Source organism: Rhodnius prolixus, unplaced genomic scaffold (assembly GCF_049639745.1).
Source record: "Rhodnius prolixus isolate KJV_2025 unplaced genomic scaffold, Rpr scaffold_9, whole genome shotgun sequence".
NCBI lineage: Eukaryota > Metazoa > Arthropoda > Insecta > Hemiptera > Reduviidae > Rhodnius > Rhodnius prolixus.
Genome location: NW_027411604.1, coordinates 23,327,280 through 23,347,103, shown reverse-complemented (window position 1 = coordinate 23,347,103; position 19,824 = coordinate 23,327,280). Strand labels below are relative to the sequence as shown.

Here is a 19,824-nt window from a genome sequence, read left to right as displayed (position 1 = left end):
ATGAATGTATAACGACTTCCCAATAAAACAGTTATAATCTCTTATTAAGAAATATTGCCCGCAAGTTATTTCTATTTTAAACCCTTTAAAAATCAATTTACAGAAAGAATTTCAAATTAAAGGGTCAGTTTTGTTTATATTTAGTCATTATATCAAATTAAAAAAAAAAAAAACACTGCTGTTATTGAAAAATTCTAGAAATTATTGAAAACTAAAAAATAAATAAATGAAATAAATAAAATAAGAACACCTCCAGTGTTGAAGACTCTTTTAAAATTTATACACATATCTAGTTCTCAGAAAGATTAGTAGCTGTTGCCTTATAAATAGTAAACAATAAACAGAAATTGTACTATTAAGAGTTAATTATTTTAGAAGTTATATACCTTTCAATTTAAAGGAAAAGGATCTATAAAAAATACTCGTTTTATTTATCTAGTGTTCAAGAAAACTTAACACATATGTAGTGGTAATCGTGTGTCGTGTGTGTGGTTCATTAGATTGATCAAAATTAGTTTCATTTAGGTATATTGAGTAATAAAAATCAACTACTAAATTCTAGAATTGTTTACATGAAAAACTAACTAAGTACGTATTAGTAAAAATAAATCTTGTGTGTGTATATTAGATGTTAAATATTAAATTGGAAAAAAAGTTAATATTCATAGTGAATTGAGCCGACAATAGCCGACAAAAACCGATCGCTTTCGGCTTGTTAAAGAGAATTGAGAGAAATTATAATAAAAATACGGCGCAAAGGCTGGATGGGTTACAGATCTAGTAATTCCTAGAATTCTCTATATTTTCTAGCTAATTTGAGGTTCTCTAACCCATTGGGCATTGATGGCATAAGTTTGGACTGAATTTACTGTTCTACAGTTAGTTTATCCACCTTATATCGGCAACGGATGATCGTACAGAGTTCAAATTTGATATTTCGTTCAAGTGACATCACAGGAAGCGACAGTAACTTTTTTGATCAAAATAGCTTCTCTGGAAATACCACTTTACTGAATAGATTTTTCACTTTTCCAACTTTTTCTCAAAAACCGCTTCTTAGATTTTCTTCAAACTTGGTATAATTATAGCTAACAAATAGTTCTACAACATTTATAAGTAACATTTTTCTGTAATAATTCGATTAAGGGCACTTTTGGGGGAGGGGGTGGGTGGGTCAGTCCGGTAGAATGCCAGTTCGCTGTAATGTATGGACTTAGCTTTTTGGTAGACTACTCTTTACTGAATAAATATTTTGTAGATGAAAATGGTCAGTACAAGGGTCTGTGACATCTAATAAATTTTATAAAATATTAATAAAAAGTTAATGCAGTAAAATTACTTAAATGATATCAATGAAGTATGAATGAAATGTTTGAGTACTTGCTGATTTGTATACCTTTTGGCGTTTAACCAACTCTTATACTTTACTTTTTAAACTGTAAGTTTTTGTTAAGGATATTATTATAAAATCCATTGTATTTGTGAAATGCTTTTTTCAGCAAGCATAAGAAGTGTTTGTTGCAAATTTGGAGATAAACCCCTTTTTAATTTATATTGTCAATTATATTATTTGTCTATGGAACTCATTTCATGGCGGAAGTAACTCATTCCCTTATCTAAGCACTCCTGTTAATTACATTTAATGAGGGCTTAATTGCATAGCCATTATATGTATAGATTAGCAATAAAAAATGAAAAAAAAAAAAAAAATTTTGCGCCAAACATTTATTCTCTAATTTTTAATCCAAATAATTAAACCCATGTTCTCGGCGTTCCGTGCAATTTTTGACCCTACCAACTATTAAGCTCTTGATTACCATAGTTATATTTAGCATTTAGGGTTTTTTTTTTTCACAGTTCGAGAAATAAAAAAAAAATCTAAAGTACCATTGTCTGGAATCGAACCCAGAATGTAGTGGCGAATAATTAAAAATAAAGACTAACAATAAAGGGTAGAAGAATTGTGTTTAAGGTATAAGTGTTAAAAATGGTTTAGACCAGCAGATCGCTACTAGGTACTTGGTCAAGATAAACAATCACAGCTGTGATGTGCCGATTCCCCCCTCGCCGTTCTAACACCCCCTACTGCGCATACTATAAAAACAAGCCGAGTAATACTATAATAGCAAACTGCTTAATCTTAGTCAGCATATTTACTAAGAAAACAATACTCAAATTAATAACACCTTATACTTCCAGTACTAGGTCAAGGTATACCCCCACCATCTTTTTCTTATTAATGCCATTATTATTGTTGATCATTATGTCATCTATAAACTGGAAGGTTATTGACTTTTATTTCTTTTAATTTCCTAATATTATTCCTTTTAAATCTATTTTTAATTTTCCCCATTTAATTCATATAAATGGAATAAATTATTGGGTTAACAGAATGCCATTAGTTTGTAAATTACCTGTTTACAATATTACTCTGGGGACAAAATGTTCTTGTTTACTTCTTCAACATTATGTTAGCCATCTTTTTTTGTCTTTTTGTTTTGTTTTGTTCATTAGCAAGAGCCATCCGGCTGCTTTGGTCATGCTCAAATTCAAAGATTGATTACTTTTATTAAGAACAAATAGATTTAAAGAAGATATACCATTCTGAAATTTATTTAATCGACTTTGTCGATTTATTTAATCGACTTTGTTGATTTATTTAATCGACTTTATTTTAACTTTGTCTTATTATGTTTTATGCTAAGTATTAAGATCGTGCTAAATTTTAGAATTTGAAGTCTTTTGACGTCCGAAATAGTATTTTTTTTTTTTTTTTTTTAGAATGGTCTCTGCTTGCATGAGTGTTACAAAAAGCGAGAGAATGGTTTTAGCAAAATGATTCAAAGAAGAAAAATGGCAAGAAAATAATACATTATATTTTGATTTAATCTCAAATCAATCCGACGGTAAATTTTATTGATTTCAAAACAGAATTTTGATTTATAGCAATTAAATACTAGTTACATGGATTAAAATTCTATGTATAATTATGATTATAGCATTAGGAACTTTTGTGTTTATCACCATATTTTATTTCAAACTAGTTAATGGCCAACCAGCGGGGAAATATTTGTTTTTAATACGCTTCATTTATTTTGTTTTAAATTTTAAAAAGTAAATTAATAAAAAAAAATTTATTGTACAAAACAAATTATTATCTACAGACCACAATAATTACAAAGCGAACGCCAAGCGTTTTATATTATGTTACGCCCGTATAAAACAAGGCATTACCCGCCAGTTGGATATATGTATATAAAAAAAGCGTTGTAGTATAAAATGGCGCCAAAGACTGTAGTGAAGAGTACTTGGAGTGTATAGTTGGGCGGGGATCCCTCTTTTAACCTCTCCGTCGGCTGTGACGTCATCACCATTGTCATATCTACCGCCATTATAAAGTTCATCATTTTTTATTTATTTACTTCTTTTTTTTAAATAACCGCTTACCAGTTAATCTGAATATATTTTTTATCTGTGAAACCTTCATTATTCGGATGTATTTAGTCTCACAAAAACAAAAGTATCAGTACATTGTTAGTTAGGTTCTTTATTAGGAATACATTTTAATTAATGCTGTTAGGCGCTACAGTAGCCGAGCGAGGCCCGCAAAGATGTATCCAAAGCTAAGATGTATTGTTGGTTTAGCGGGTTCGATTCCCTAACTCTAAGTCTTGGATTTTATTTAGTGGTTAATATGAGAAATTTACAGGTAATGTACGTTTACTACTCGCCTCCGTCCACGTCACCTAATTTGGCAGTTGGGCGTAAATAACGCCTGAAGAAATAGGCAATTTACTTTACTTTAATTTATGCTGCACAAGTCGATTATTGTTCAGTAAGAAGGATTTCAATTTCTTAGTTGCCTAAATAGGTTTTCACCAATATTGTAGGCTCTAAGTAGTTATTGTAGGTTTGTCCTTAGATGACTGTTTAGTTATTCATAATTCGGATTAAAAAAAGAAGAAATTCCACAAAGTTAGGTTTCTTTAGTTGTGCTATACTTAGAAGCCTGCTCTAACTCAGACTACCACTTTGCTTGAAATGCCTTTTAGTTAGGGAGACTACAGTTTTCTTGGCCGAGGTTCGGATGTACAGACTCGCCGGACTCTGGTAAATAGCTTTTTATTTTTAAATTCACTACAAGCATATTTATTTTAATGCTTATTTTAAATAAATCTAACTTATTTTATGAAGTTACAATTTGGTAATTCAACTCTGTCTAATGAAGGTTGTCTGGTCGTTAAAATGGAATTCACGTAAAGAAACCCCAGTCACATAAAGTATTGCGCAAGATAAAATAAACGAATCCCTACCACCTCCACCCCCTCCCAAAGAGGATAAATAATGCCATTCCACATTTAACAAGAATATAGTTTGATAAGAAAAGAACTTCCTTTAAATTATTATCAACAACAATGTCTTTGAGTGTGTACGTTTTGTGTATAATTAACTAAGTTCTATAATTATCTAATTATCTAGAGGCAATGTACTAGAAATGGAAGCCTATGTACTTAGATTTCTTTAATTAAGTGTATGTACTCCTTTATAGTAGCGAGAAAAGCCTTAACGATTAACACCAGCGAGTCATACGATTGGTTGCAGTTTGTAATGTAATCTATAATTTATTTAAATAAAAACCACTATTTGCACAGTCTATTGTGTGCAATCTATCTGCACTATTTGTGCAGTCATTCATAATACTTAATACATCATAATACATTAGTTTTTTTGATAAAATGTAGTCATCACACGTGAGATTCGAACTAGGTATCTCCCACTTAAAAAGCCACACTCTTGACCACTAGACCACCACCCTGGCAAGATATTCTTACCCTAATCATAGGTCAAGAGGTATTGCATACTGGTTACATTAAAATGATGTGATGGTTACTTTTATTTGATGATAAAACAAGTTTATCCTGATTCACCCACAACCGTTACATTTCACTACATTTTTTTAAATCTTCAATTATTATTATTTTTGTTCTTTGCGTCACAAATAACATTTTTTGCAGTCAGAGGACAATATTGAAAACCGATCACGAATCGGATAAAATTGTAACTTTGATCTTAAATATCCCCGACAAATATTAGAGATATCGAAACGGGATCAACATAATTTTTCACAATTTTTTATGTAGTTTTCATAATCATTGTCAAAACCAGTGGTTCTTATGAAACCCTGATCAGTTTTTTGCCCGTAACTCCGCCAAAAATGAAGATACAGTATCGGGAGTGTAAAATTTGAAAACTAGACAAAAAAAACCTATAGTTTATTTAGTGGGTTTTTCCGGATTTCCGCTTTCCTAAAAAGTTATTAGCGATTGGTGCGTTTTAAATGGATCACCCTGTATAATAATTGTACCACCAAAAGAAGGGTTTAGCTCTGTGGATAACGTATACTGCATTCTAACTGAGTGATCCCGGATTTGTAAATGTTGTAAATATTAAATAAATGTTGCTCTGGAATAACAGGCAATTGCACAAGTTATTAGGTGAACCCACACTGGTGGCTTTTGTTAATAAATAAATAAAAGACTGCGGTGGCTAGGCCAAGCGCAAAGAATGCTAGATACAAGGCGCCTAAAAAGATGATGACTGGTAAACCAGAGGGGAAAAGATTAAGGTGGAAAACAGATGGGTTGGATGATGGTAAGGATGATCTCAGGAAGATAGGGATGATAGTGCTGCACGAGACCGAGACGAGGCGAGACTTTATGCAGTCTCGATCTCGGTCTCGTTCGCTCAAGTCTCGGTCTCGGTCTCGTCGAGATATCTCGGTCTCGGTTTTTTTGAATTTTTGTTTAAGCATTAAAAGCGGTTTGCTATTAATAATCTTTTCAAAAAATGTTACTATTTTCTAATAATTATTTTAATTTATATATTGGTAATGAAAATGTGTGTAAAAGAAGACAACTACTTACACTTCAATGCATCATATGTTACTATTATTGTTATATATCTTTATATAATTTCAAAAAGATGTTAAAAACGCGCCAAATGAAAGACCCAAATAACATATCTGCCTGCTATAACAAGTCGATTCGTGAAATAAAAAATACACTTCCCAACAAACTTCCCGCTCCATTAGTTACGGCTGTTGGTGAAGATAAAGAATCTGATGGACCTTCACCTTTTGACGACGACGACGACGACTGCATCAATATTTTTGCACCATTTGCTCAAAAATCAGCAAATATCACCGAAGCATGGAAGACAGAAATAATTAATTACATCAAATTAGACCAAGCACCAGTAGACGTTGACATTTTAGAATGGTGGAAAACACTTGAGAATTCCTTCAAACATTTGTCTAGAATGGCAAAAGATATTTTTAGTATCTGTGCAACTTCAGTGCCATCGGAAAGATTATTTTCGCAAGCTGCGATGATAATGACCAATAGAAGATCTTCTCTAACTTCTGACTCAGATGTATCAATGCTTGGGCAAGGTGTATCTTAAAAACGAAAATTTGTGGCAATATTTTTTAAGTGCATAGATAGTCTTTTTTTTCAAATTCACTAATTCCAAAATTCTAAAATATAATTCAAATAATATCTAAGTTCAAAGTATTAGATTATTAATAGTGAAATTTATGAAATTGAATGATTGAATGATATGAATAGTGAAATTTAGTGAATTTATGTAGAAATTATGTAATTCGAAGGGGGCCGCCACGGTAGCCGAGCGGTGCGAGACCTGCGAAGCTAATGTGTATTGTGGTACTGGGTTCGATTCCCGGTCTTAGGCCTTGGATTTTATTTAATGGTTAATATGAGAAATTTACAGTAAAGTATGTTTGCTAGTCGCCTCCGTCCGCGACATCAAACTGGTAGTTGGACGTAAAGCCCCGCCTGAAAAAATAGGCGATTACTTTACTTTGCTTACTTTACTTATGTAATTCGAAGTCAAATAGATATAGTAATATTGAACATATATAATAAAATCGTATCTTTTAATAATTAATTCAATACCCGTAATGATTATTTATTAATAAAGAACACAATTTTATAATTTTGTAGCTAAAAATTAATATTTGAAAAACCGAGACGAGACCGAGATTTCTCGACGAGATATATATCATGTCTCGATCTCGGTCTCGGTCTCGGTTGCTCAAGTCTCGTCTCGGTCTCGGTCTCGGTACCGAGACCGAGATTTGTCTCGTTTCTCGTGCAGCACTAAGGGATGATCAGAGGATGAAGAAGAAAATCCGAGAATAGACAGAAATAGCGATTCATTTTTAGTTTCAAAATAATTTAAATTGAAGTGATAGGTTTTTAGGTCAGTAAACAGCACATAACATAAATAAAATCTTTATATCTGTTAAATAAAATCCAAAATTTACTGCCCACTACGGCTGTATTTGCGCTTTACCCGAAACTCTGAACTTTTTGGGATAATAAAGTTTACGGAGAAACAGCGAGTATTGTCACTTAAAAAGAGCGCATAAATGAAATTCTGCAGAAAAACCTGAGAAAATATTTATTAAATTTCTATGTTTCTGTATAATTACAGGTGAAAAGAAATGCTAATTAACAAAACAGATATAAATCTTAAAAAGAAAAAAGAAAACCCTAATATTTATTGTTGTTACAATAAATCAACAATATTATGGCGATAAGAAACATATAAATGAAATACATAAATTGTTCAAGGCTCTTTAAACCGAACTTAATAGTTTATTGACGAGTTTTGCCAATTTTCAGTTTTTAATATTTCACTTGATTGCCTTTGTTTACTTATTCCTTTTAACTACATTCTTTGCTAGTTCCTCTCCTAGAAGTGGAGTTAATAGAATTTTCTTAGAAACAAAGTATCTAATCAATTTTATAGATCTGAATGCGTATAATGAGAATATAAATTGAAAAAATAAAAATAGAGAAATCCTCACATATTTAAGAAATCAATCAATCAATTCAGTCAAATATTTAACTTGCGCTTTATAGTTTCTGAGTACTAAGTTATTGTCATGTCTCATTAAGGTATCGAAACTACTATTCAGTTTCCATAAAACTTTTACTCATTCACGCACCTCCATGAAAAGATGATTTCTTTCTTTAAGCATTATAATTCTAAAATTCAATTCTTTCTTTAAGCATTATAATTCTTAAAATTCAATTCTTTCTTTAAGCATTATAATTCTTAAATTCAATTCTTTCTTTAAGCATTATAATTCTTAAAATTCAATTCTTTCTTGAAGTATTACAATTCTTAAAATTAAATTCTTTCTTTAAGCATTATAATTCTTAAATTCAATTCTTTCTTTAAGCATTATAATTCTTAAAATTCAATTCTTTCTTTAAGTATTATAATTCTTAAAATTCAATTCTTTCTTTAAGCATTATAATTCTTAAATTCAATTCTTTCTTTAAGCATTATAATTCTTAAAATTCAATTCTTTCTTTAAGCATTATAATTCTTAAAATTCAATTCTTTCTTTAAGCATTATAATTCTTAAATTCAATTCTTTCTTTAAGCATTATAATTCTTTCTTTAAGCATTATAATTCTTAAATTCAATTCTTTCTTTAAGCATTATAATTCTTAAATTCAATTCTTTCTTTAAGCATTATAATTCTTAAAATTCAATTCTTTCTTTAAGCATTATAAATACAATATTTAGATAAAATAATAAACTAAATTTTTTTTTGTCACAAAATTTTTAGTAAAATAAATTTTAATAAACAAACTCGCTAAAATTTAAATTATAATTATTTTCCTGATTCATGTATTTCTTTTAGTGGTTGAATTCATTTATGTAACAAGGAAGACGAACGGTTGTGGTGTTCTGCAAATAAGGCAGTCTACGTGACGTCAGGCCAGATAACGTATTACTGCCTTTCCTGACTTTTATATGTAAACACAATTTTCTTTCCAATTCTTTTCTTTTAATATAAAAGATTTAATTTCATCTATTATGAGATAGTTTCTTTTTTTTTTTATTTGTTTATAGTATTCAGAGTTAAGGGTGGGTTTTTTTAAATCACTAATGAGCATCAGAACGGTTGTAATTTAATTTTTAATTAGGTAACGAAAAACATTCAGGAAATAAGTAACCTTTTTTTCTCTTTAACCAATTAACCAATCACAGTATTGTTGGTAACTTCAGCGAACATTAGCAAATCAGTAAATATTGGGTATTGTCCTTGAGATTAAATTAATATTATCACATAATGTAACTAAAAAGGTATATTAAATTCTGTGCTAAGAATTATGTGATCGATTTGAGCGGTTTTAATAGTATTTTTTTGAAAAGACAATACATTTTTTTTTTTTTTTGCATTGTAGCTCTTATTTTTATTGTATCTCTGACGGTTTTTGGACTTACATCCTTCCTCAGTTTACTTAATTATTTATTTATTTCAGTTTTATTTAATTTAATATAAAACAGATTAATCAGTTTGTTGTAAAGATCTCCAACTTCACTTACTTCTTTTACTAAATGTTTTGGCTTAGTACACTGGTCAGCAAAATGTACAAGCTACAACGGATAAAAACAAATCTAGCGCTGCAAATCTAAAACCACATTTTCAATATTTTGAAGGGCTTAGATAAAACAGGGCTTAAAAGTGAATCTCGTATTCTAGGAGTATTTGTAATAGAGTGTAATAGAGACTAAAAAAAACAATTTTTTTGAACTCTAAAGGTCTACAAAATAAATTTTTCGACGAAAACTTATCATTGAAAATCTAGACGATTACCACATTTTTGGTTATTATTCGAGAACCGAAAATAAAAATGGACGTTTAACAAAATCTAACGTTAATGACTCACACGTCTACAACTCTCAACTTTTCTGCACACTCTAAAGTGAGCTCAATCCAAAAAATAAAATGAAATAAATAAATAAAAAACGTTTAGAGTCTTCTCTTTAACTCAGTTATTGATGAAATGAAATCGGCCGATAAGAAATAGTTACTTAAATTAAATAACTAATCTGCCAGAAAACAATTAGAACAAAGTTTAGTTTAAGTTCTTGTTTGTTTTAATTTTAATTTTATCGATTAGTTACTTAAATTAAATAACAAATCTGCCAGAAAACAATTAGAACAAAGTTTAGTTTAAGTTCTTGTTTGTTTGTTTTTATTTTAATTTTATCGATTAGTTACTTAAAGTAAATAACTAATCTGCCAGAAAACAATTAGAACAAAGTTTATTTGTAAGTTCTTGTTTGTTTGTTTTTATTTTAATTTTATCTTTAAACTTTCTAAGTTTAAACTCTAGTAAATATTAGTTATTAAAGTGGTTAGAAATACTCATGGAAAATACAAAACTAACAAACAATCCATCCAAACTTCTCTAGTTCTTTAGTAGTTTGTCTCCAAAAAGTAGAAAAAGCTAGAATAGTTGCTTATCTTTAGGATATTAACAGCTTTTAAGTATATTAGTATTTTTTTTCGTATGATTTTTTTTGTTCTGTTTTGTTTTTTGTTTTAAACATTAACTGAGACAAATGACTAATATTTCATGGTAAATTTCCCACTAAATGGCCTCTACGACAGCATCTCTTTAACCATTCATCATACTAGCGAACAATCAATCGTCTCTTTTACACAGGACCTCACTATTCTTGCTACTGTTCTTGGACAGTCCTTTTTTGTTTTACTAATAATCTTGAAATATATATATATATTTTTTTGGTTCGTTTGTGTATAAATGAAACGTTTCATACAAAAAAACACAATGAAGAAAACTACTAAGGGAGCTTATATGTTTGTTAATAACAAAACCATTACGTTATATGTGACAAATGCAGCGTTCTGTTGTGGGAGCCCATTAGTAGTGTGACTACTAAGTATTGTACCCCCCGCTAACCCCTTCCAAGTGTCAAATCACTAATGACTTGTGCGTCATTTAGCTGTTGGTCTCTTGTCATTATGACTGTCTGTTAGTTTGTATGTGCTATATTGTTTCTACAATTATTTCACTAAAACTTAACATTACGTTTTGTAGTAACTATCAAGAAATATTTGTTATTGTATTCTTAATAAATATAAATAACAAAAAAAAGTTGGAAAACAAAATTAAAAAACGTATTTCAGTTTGTTTGGTCATTAATTAAGTCAATATTTGACAACTTTATGTGAGACTCGACAACCAAAGGGGTTGTTTAGAAGTAGAAGGTAATCAGACGGTTTTCCTTCATCGGGTCAGGGCTTGGGCCTGTAATATATTATTTCCAAATATTAGAGCCTTATTTATTTTTTTAAACCAAAAATTCGTTTTAGGCTATTTCTAGTAAAATATAATAAATTAGAAGTTTTACTCGGTGCTTACAAGGTTGTTTTAAAATAAAATACGTTTAAGTCGATGTTGGCGTTTTTACTGTATAATACTATGTGCATTGCTGATCACCAGAGCAACGGAAATGTTGTTCATGTTTTTCTTTTTTCTTTTTTTAATTTTGGGGCGCATCAACATCTGAGATAATTGGCGCCCGGAATCTTTTTCCAGCGCTTTGTCGGCCACCGTGCAGTGTTCTCTCATTAGAATCTACATTGTCCATCACCGTTGTGAACTCTAAGAAGCTCTTTAGAAGAAAAAAAATCTAAGGACCAGCAGCTGGATTTGAACCCAAGAACTTTTAGTTTACAGAAACTTGACCAAGAAACTTATTCTTCTACAGCTAACTGTTTAGTAACCAAAGTGATGATCTGAGGATCATCTACCAATGAGGATGGATGAAAGGCTGAAATCTGTTAAGAATACAATAAAAATGCGTAATGCGACGGATAAAATAAAATAAAAAATGGAAAGTAGATACACCCGCAATTACTACTCCTACTTTCAAATCCACTCTCATAACCACTAAAGCAACACCTGTCCCTCTCTAATATTTATTTTTGGTTTTAACAAATTTCGTAGTTTGAAAATATGATTGATTACAAAGCGTTCCCAAAATTGATGAATTAAATACTCAAAATGGCTGTGCAAAGAACTCTCTGTTTGCATTTCACCATACTAACGTAAAGTAATCCTTGCTCTACTTCAGATTTCTGTTGATGATTGGGACTAAAAAAATGAACATAATAAATTGTTAAGTGGCACTACCATCAGCTTGTTACACAATATCTTAAGTTTGGACTAAAACTTAACCCTAACAAAACTTAGTGGTGTAAAGTGATGGACATCAAGTAGACAAATAAATTAGGTCGTTGTTAAATTTGTCTGTAAAGAGGATGAAATATAGGTAACCAAAAAGAATTTTTTTTTTTTCCTGGGACACTAATTAGGGTTTACCACAAAACTTGGGGGTAAAAAAATAAAAATCAAATCTGAAGAAACAGCCAATGGAGGGGTAAAGTTAGAAATGGAGGCACCATGACTAAAGTATTAATTAAGAATGAAGTATAGATGAATCGGTTTAAAAGAAATTAATTTATTACGTACGAACTCTGACCTAGCAATAAAGACGGGGGACGTTTAAGTAGAAGGTTGTCTGAAAAAGAGTTCATGGCTGGACGCAAGAGGGGTTGTTGTCTGAGCATAAGTGGAGAGGGGGATTTCTGGGTAAACAAATAGGGCCAGTTGTAGACATCGGCTCAACTATATATCAACTTATCTGTCACACGTACAACTTAGTCCTTAAATTAGTTACAACTCTTGAATCATTTGGGATACATGATTTTTCTGTAGCGTTTCAAATATTTGTTGAAGTGTTTCTACTCGTAGTTTGGAATGTTTATAGTTTACACTCTGTACATAGAAACAATTCAATAGTAACATGTATAAAATTTGCTATAATAAATCGTCTATAAATATGTAGTGTAAACAATAGAGATGTAGCGTTTCAAGGATTTGTTGAAGTGTTTCTACAATAGTTTGGAAAGTTTATAGTTTATACCCTGTACGTAGAAACAATTCATCAATATGTAGTAACATGTATAAAATTTGCTATAATAAATCGTCTATAAATATGAAGTGTAAACGATAGAGATCTAGCGTTTCAAGTATTTGTTGAAGTGTTTCTACAATAGTTTGGAAAGTTTATAGTTTATACCCTGTACGTAGAAACAATTCATCAATATGTAGTAACATGTATAAAATTTGCTATAATAAATCGTCTATAAATATGAAGTGTAAACGATAGAGATCTAGCTTTCTGTTTTTCGTACCCAAAATGTTTTTTTTGGAAGGGTTAAGGAGAAATACTGCTTTTGTCTTTCATACTGTCTGTATTTCATCATACAAATACATCTTTATTCGGGTCTAGTTTAGTTGGTCTAATGGTTATGAGCGTGGCTTTAAAAGTGGGAGATTCCTTGTTCGAATCCCGCATAAAGCTACTTTTTATTGGTTAGAAAAAATTGTTTATACTAATAATGAGCTCCCGCCCCTCCCCCTTGTCCACGACACCTAATTGGTAGTTGGACTTTAAAGCCCCGCCTGAAAAAGTAGGCGATTACTTTACAGCTTTACTCGAAAAAAAAAATTATATTACGTGTTCTATGAACAAACGGAGCCTAAAAGTACAAGAATTATATTGTTCTGCTTAAAAATAATGAGACTGAAGGTTAGCCTAAACCTTTCGCTTCCTCCAGAAGTTATGGGAAATGAAATTAGTTCTTACTGAACTATTAAATTACTTGCAGACGAAAATTTAATAGAATCTCATAACTTTTTAGAACTCAATAAAAAGAAAAATAAAAACTAAAAGATCTACTGAGCATTCTGCGTTGATTTCTGTTTTTAAGATGTTCTATACATACACACACACACATCCAAACTTGCTTTAAAAACAAATGAAATGAACAAGTACTTTTGCCAGGAAGGGAATAGCTGAGTGGTTAGCGAATACTAGATTCCAACACAAAGGTCACAGGTTCGAATCCCAGCTAAAGGCCCTTAGATTTTTATTTCTCTTCTTAGGTGCTTATTACAGCTCCACTGTTCTCGTTACAGTGTTGTCTGTAACAAGAGAACGGCACTGCACTGAAAAAAAACAAAAAAAATGCTCCAAATAACCTCATTTGTTGATGGCACGCCTTAAAAGTCGAAATAATAATAAATAATAAAGTGAAATTTCTCTTTCAACTAACTTTACAATCACAGTGAAAAGTGATTCATTCTTCAATATTTATTCTCAATATTTATAGAACTTACAGAGTTTACTATTTGATAACAATCTATAAGATATGTTTTCTATCATCTGTAAGAGTTAAAAACATAACGATCTTTTAGAAGAAATCTAGAATAGAACATTTTAAACTGGAACAAACCTAGTTTAACATTAGTTTGACTAGAAGAATTTAGGAATGCAATTAGTCATTGTGATTAGGGGGTGACTAATTTATCATTTTCTGTCTTCTATATTCAAACTTTTATCAATGTTTATAATAATGTTAGTTTTAATAATAATATGCTTTATCATTTTGATTATTTTTGTACTGTTGATAAAATAATTTGTTAGGCAGTAACAAAACGCAATTGTTATGAGGGCATCATATTTGTTAATTTCCCTGTTCTAGTCGCTAAATTTAAAATTAAATAGAAAAAAAAAATAAATTATTAATTCCCCAATTTATTTATCGTCTTAAAGAAATTATAGTATCATAATGCGTACTTTTGGTCAATAATGTCCTTGCTAATTTCGATCATTTGAGTTTTGGAATACTGCCGTAGTTTTGGTTACTTAAAATTCCTTTTTTAAAATTATTTTAATCAAGTTTTGAAGCATAAATTTCCTATGTATTTACAGGGTGATCCATTTAAAACGCACCAATCGCTAATAACGTTTTAGGAAAGCGGAATTTCGAAAAAAAACCCACGAAGTAAACTATTTTTTTTTTTTGGTCTAGTTTTAAAATTTTCCACCCCCGATACTGTAACTTCATTTTTGGCGGAGTTACGGCCAAAACCCGATTCCCGCTAATTCCCAGTTCGAATCCCGCGTATGCAGTCATTCTTATTACTTAAAAAATCATAATACTTTTTTTGATAAAGTGTAGTCATACGCGGGATTCGAACTGGGGATTTCCTACTTACAAAACCAAGCTCTTGACCACTAGACCAACACCCTGGCAACAGATTCTTCCGCCCATTCCTGGCAGGACATTCTTACCGTAATCATAGATCAAGAAGTCTTGCATACCGGGTGCAATAAAATGATGTGATGATTGCTTTTATTTGATGATAAAACAAATTTATCCTAATTCACCCACAACCATTACACTATATTACATGTATTAAAATCTTCAATTACTATGATTTTTTTTACTTTGCGTCACCAATAACATTTTTTGCAGTCAGAGGACCTCCCAAAACGTGTATTTCTGGTGGAAAATTAATATTGAAAACCGTTCACGAATAGATAAAATTGCAATTTTGATCTTAAATATCTCAACTAATATTAGGGATATTGAAACGGGATTAACGTCATTTTTCAGAATGTTTTATGTAGTTTTCATAATCATTGTCAAAACTAGTGGTTCTTATTAAACCCCAATCGGGTTTTTGGCCGAAACTCCGCCAAAAATTAAGTTACAGCATAGGGGGTGGAAAATTTTAAAACTAGACCAAAAGAAACATACTTAAAAACATACTTCGTGGGTTTTTTCGAAATTCCGCTTTCCTAAAAAGTTATTAGCGATTGGTACGTTTTAAATGGATCACTCTGTTTATATTTTTGCGTTTATTTATGCTACAATCAGCGCGTTAGCGCTAAAAGTAACAGTGATAACCGAGCAACAAATGGTAAGGTAACGAGTGAAGAAGTTACCCAGTGGTAACACTCCCAAATATTAGATGGTTAGTCACTCTCTTCACTGGAGAGGAGATCACGAGGCCCACTGTTTTTTAAGACGTCTTGTCCGGGTTGTCAGGAAGAGTTCTAGAAGAAAGAATTTGAGCTAGAGGATTTATATGAGATTGCAGGTTGAAGTGGAGTTTTCTGTATCATGTTTTCAGCGACTTGGGTGATAAAAGGAATGTTAAGGTCAGTGTGTATAGTCCAGGTTGGAAGACATAAAATGGAGCGTGTACAATAGTCCGAAGTATTTTAGATTGTAGCGATTGAACCCTTTGGAGATTGGAGCGTTTGGTTGAACCCCACAGCTCTATTCCATACGCCCAGATGGGTTTCAAAATAGAAGTATAAATCAGTCTTTTGTTGTCCAGAGAGAGTTTTGATCTATCGTCTAAGTCTTTTAAGTAGTCGATAGCGTCTGTTTAGTTCTGTTCTTTTTAGTCTAGTGTGGGGGTTCCAAGAAAGTCTTCGGTCTAAGTGAAGCCCAAGGTAGCCGGGCAACGTTCCCTACTGGTGTTAGGTTATAGATGACTAGAGGAAGAGTAATGCGACAAAGAGTGAAGGTGATGTTTTGCGACTTAGTTTCATTAAGCTTTATATCCCATTTCTTGGAACCATTGCTCTAATTAGGAGAGCTGTGACTGCAGATTTCTGAGTGCTAGGACAGGATCATGACTATATATATTTGAAATTTTATTATTACATGTTTTCTCTTTGTAAATGTAAGACAAATTTGACAAATAATTTATATAAATAAAACGGAAATGTGAGTCATAAACCACAAATTGTACTAAAAATTCCCTCTATATTTCCGGTACGGTTTTGTGGTTTCTTTCTTCTTTCTACCCAATGTACAATTCTTATTATTATTATTTTTACTTAAAATGTTATTAAAAATAATTTAAAAAGTTATTATCCATAACAGGGAAGGGATTAGCTATGCGATTAGCGTATTGGATTCCTACGCGAAGATCTCCGGGTTCGAATCTAGCTGCTGGCCCTTAGTTTTTTTTATTCCTAGGAGCTTCTTACAGCTCACTGTCCGGTGATTGACAGTGTTCTCTGTAAAGAGAGTACACTGTCCCGAGACCGGGCAGTGTACTGAAAAAAGCTACTGGGCGCCAGTAACCTCAGATGTTGATGCGCCTTAAATCATTGAAAAAAAAAAGGAGAATAATTCATAACATTCGCCATTTATCTCCTTTGATATCCTTAAGGGACCTAAGTCCTTAAATTTTTAAGGATTTGCAAGGAGAACACTTTTTTTAAAAATGTTATTGTAATATCAAGTTTTTATAAAACTAAAATCAACAAATGATGAAAATATTCTTTAAAAAAACCTCCCAAAAAAATGTTTTACACTAACCAAACAAATTATTAAGTTATTCATTTCATTTTTTACCAATTGATTTTGTGCCATACATAATAATACATAACATTGAGAATACTTAAATAATGCAATATGACTGCTATTATTCTGCAATATTAATAGTGAATATATAGGATCGTGACCGTATATTATTAAACTTAGGGTTCAAGATTGGCGAGGAATCGGTCCAAATAAAAACGATAACTCGTCTTTTTGCCAATTTCGACAAATACGAGGGTCGTTTGAAAAGTCCGTGCAAAGTCAGAGAGATAGCACCACTGGCGCGTATCGAGGTTATGTTTAGTTAGTAGCATCTCTTGGAAGAACACACACCAAGTTTCAGCCAGATCGGTCTATTTCTTTGTGTTTGGCATTCGTTTGAATCGAGGAAGTCGAGTGATTTTCAAAAAATGGACGAAAAAGAATTTCGTGTGTTGATTAAACACTACTTTATGAAAGGCAAAACGCCTCAGGAGACTAAAGAGAAGCTTGATAAACATTATGGTGACTCTGCACCTTCGATTAGAACAGTTTATAAGTGGTTTCAAAATTTTCGGAGTGGCCATATGGGCACAAGTGACGCTGAACGTTCTGGACGCCCTGTTGAGGTTACTACTCCAGAAATCATTGATAAAATCCATGATATGGTGATGGATGACAGAAGAGTGAAGGTGCGTGAGATTGCTAGTGCTGTGGGCATCTCGAATGAACGGGTACATAATATTTTGCATCAACATTTGGACATGACAAAGCTATCCGCAAGATGGGTGTCGCGATTGGTCACGCTTGACCAAAAACGAAATCGTGTGAAGTGTAGCAAGGACGGTTTGCAGCTGTTGCAGAAAAATCTGCAGGACTTTAAGCGTCGTTTCGTCACTGTGGATGAAACATGGATACATCACTACACTCCTGAGACCAAAGTTCAATCTAAACAATGGGTTACCAAGGGGGAATCTGCGCCAAAAAAGGCGAAGACCGTTCCTTTGGCCGGAAAGATTATGGCGACTGTCTTTTGGGATTCGCAAGGAATAATCCTCATCAACTATCTGGAAAAGGGTAAAACTATTACAGGTACATATTATTCATCGTAATTGGACCGTTTGAAAACCGAGCTGCAAGAAAAACGCCCACGATTGGCCCACAAAAAAGTCCTTTTCCATCACGACAACGCACCAGCTCACACCTCAGCAGTTGTGGTCGCAAAATTAATGGAAATAGGGTTCCAACTCGTTTCACATCCCCCCTATTCTCCAGACTTGGCTCCCTCGGACTACTATTTGTTCCCCAATATGAAGAAATGGCTGGCGGGAAAAAGATTTTATTCAAACGAGGAGGTGATTGCAGAAACGAATGGCTATTTTTCAGACTTGGACAAATTCTATTATTTGGAAGGGATCAACAAACTAGAGCAGCGTTGGACGAAGTGTATAAGCCTAAAAGGAGACTATGTTGAAAAATAAAAAAGATTTACCCCAAAAAATTAAGTAGTTTTTATTTTTGCGCGGACTTTTCAAACGACCTTCGTATATTGTCTTCTTCAGGGCCTGAATGTTACAAATACAAATTGTTTGTATTTTTGTATTTGTAATATTCAGGTCCTGAAGAAGATGATAAATTTGTCGAAACGTTGGCAAAAAGACGTGTTGTTATTTTTTATTTGGCCGATTGATTCCTCGCCAATCTTGAATCCTTAGTTTAATATTAATGGTGTTCAACAATTTAAAAAAAATTGCAATCTATTTATGTGCAATTTAGGTAAATCAAATTTTAAATGCTCTGCAACGTAAAGTTGGCAGAAAACGTTTATTTTAGAAATATCAAAGATTCTTTTTTCAATCTGTTTCATTAAAACTGAAATTGTCTCCGTCAATACTAATCCTAACTTTTCAGTTTCAATGTTTCAACCAAATTTCACAGCAATTCTTTTTTAAAAGACTTTAGAGAAAGTAAAAATTCGAAGTATTATAGTAAAGATGGTTTTGTAATTTTAAGCACAGGTTTTCTCCTTCTTAAACTGAATAAAGGTACTTACAGTATAATATATCCTTTTTTCAAGCAGCAAAGAAAAATAAATACATTAGGCAAATTAAAAATTATTTTTCAAATTCTTTAATTAGTAGACATAAAAATGAACATTGTATTTTTTTTAAAAAAAAAATCAAACCTTAACTAGAAAGAACGCGTTAATGCGACAAATTTCAACTTACTTATAATTAGCATAAGCTACACAGGCAAATAAGCAATACTTACATGCAGATAAAGAAGCTGCAGCCGGGTAAGCATTATGCGTACTAGCCAATGATACACTGGTCGGCGTCGTCCACAGTGGTTCCTGATGGCCACCTGGTGTTAAATACGAAGTACTGGCAGCGTATGCCGTTCTAGAAAATCTATTTGCAAAGGCTGGAAGCGCACCGCCAGCATATTTTATCGAACTAGCTGGTGTATTGTATTCTTCACAGGAGACCGGCGATAACAGTGTGGAAGGTTTACATTCTTTCGGTGTACAATATTCTGTATAACAAAAAAAAAAATAAAAATGGTAGATAAGAAGGCAAATAATGTTAATTTGTTGGTTGGTAATTAGGTTAAACTAATAAACTTTGTTTAAAATATGGTTAAGCGCATGGAGACTAGATAATATCGTTGATTGACATCTCTAGCTGGTTTTCGGACGTTCATCCATTATCAGAGGTCAAACGGATAAAATA

General features: G+C 32.0%; 1 protein-coding gene across 3 annotated transcripts in view; it reads right to left on the bottom strand.

Annotated features, from left to right (window-relative positions):
* Window positions 1-19,824, bottom strand: part of LOC141454485 (uncharacterized) — a 125,532-nt gene that overhangs the window by 13,361 nt on the left and 92,347 nt on the right. For all 3 annotated transcript variants that reach the window (XM_074128747.1, XM_074128746.1, XM_074128748.1), the window contains exon 5: window positions 19,364-19,627. In XM_074128747.1, coding sequence (XP_073984848.1) covers window positions 19,364-19,627 — 264 coding nt within the window. The remainder of the gene's footprint in view (window positions 1-19,363; window positions 19,628-19,824) is intronic.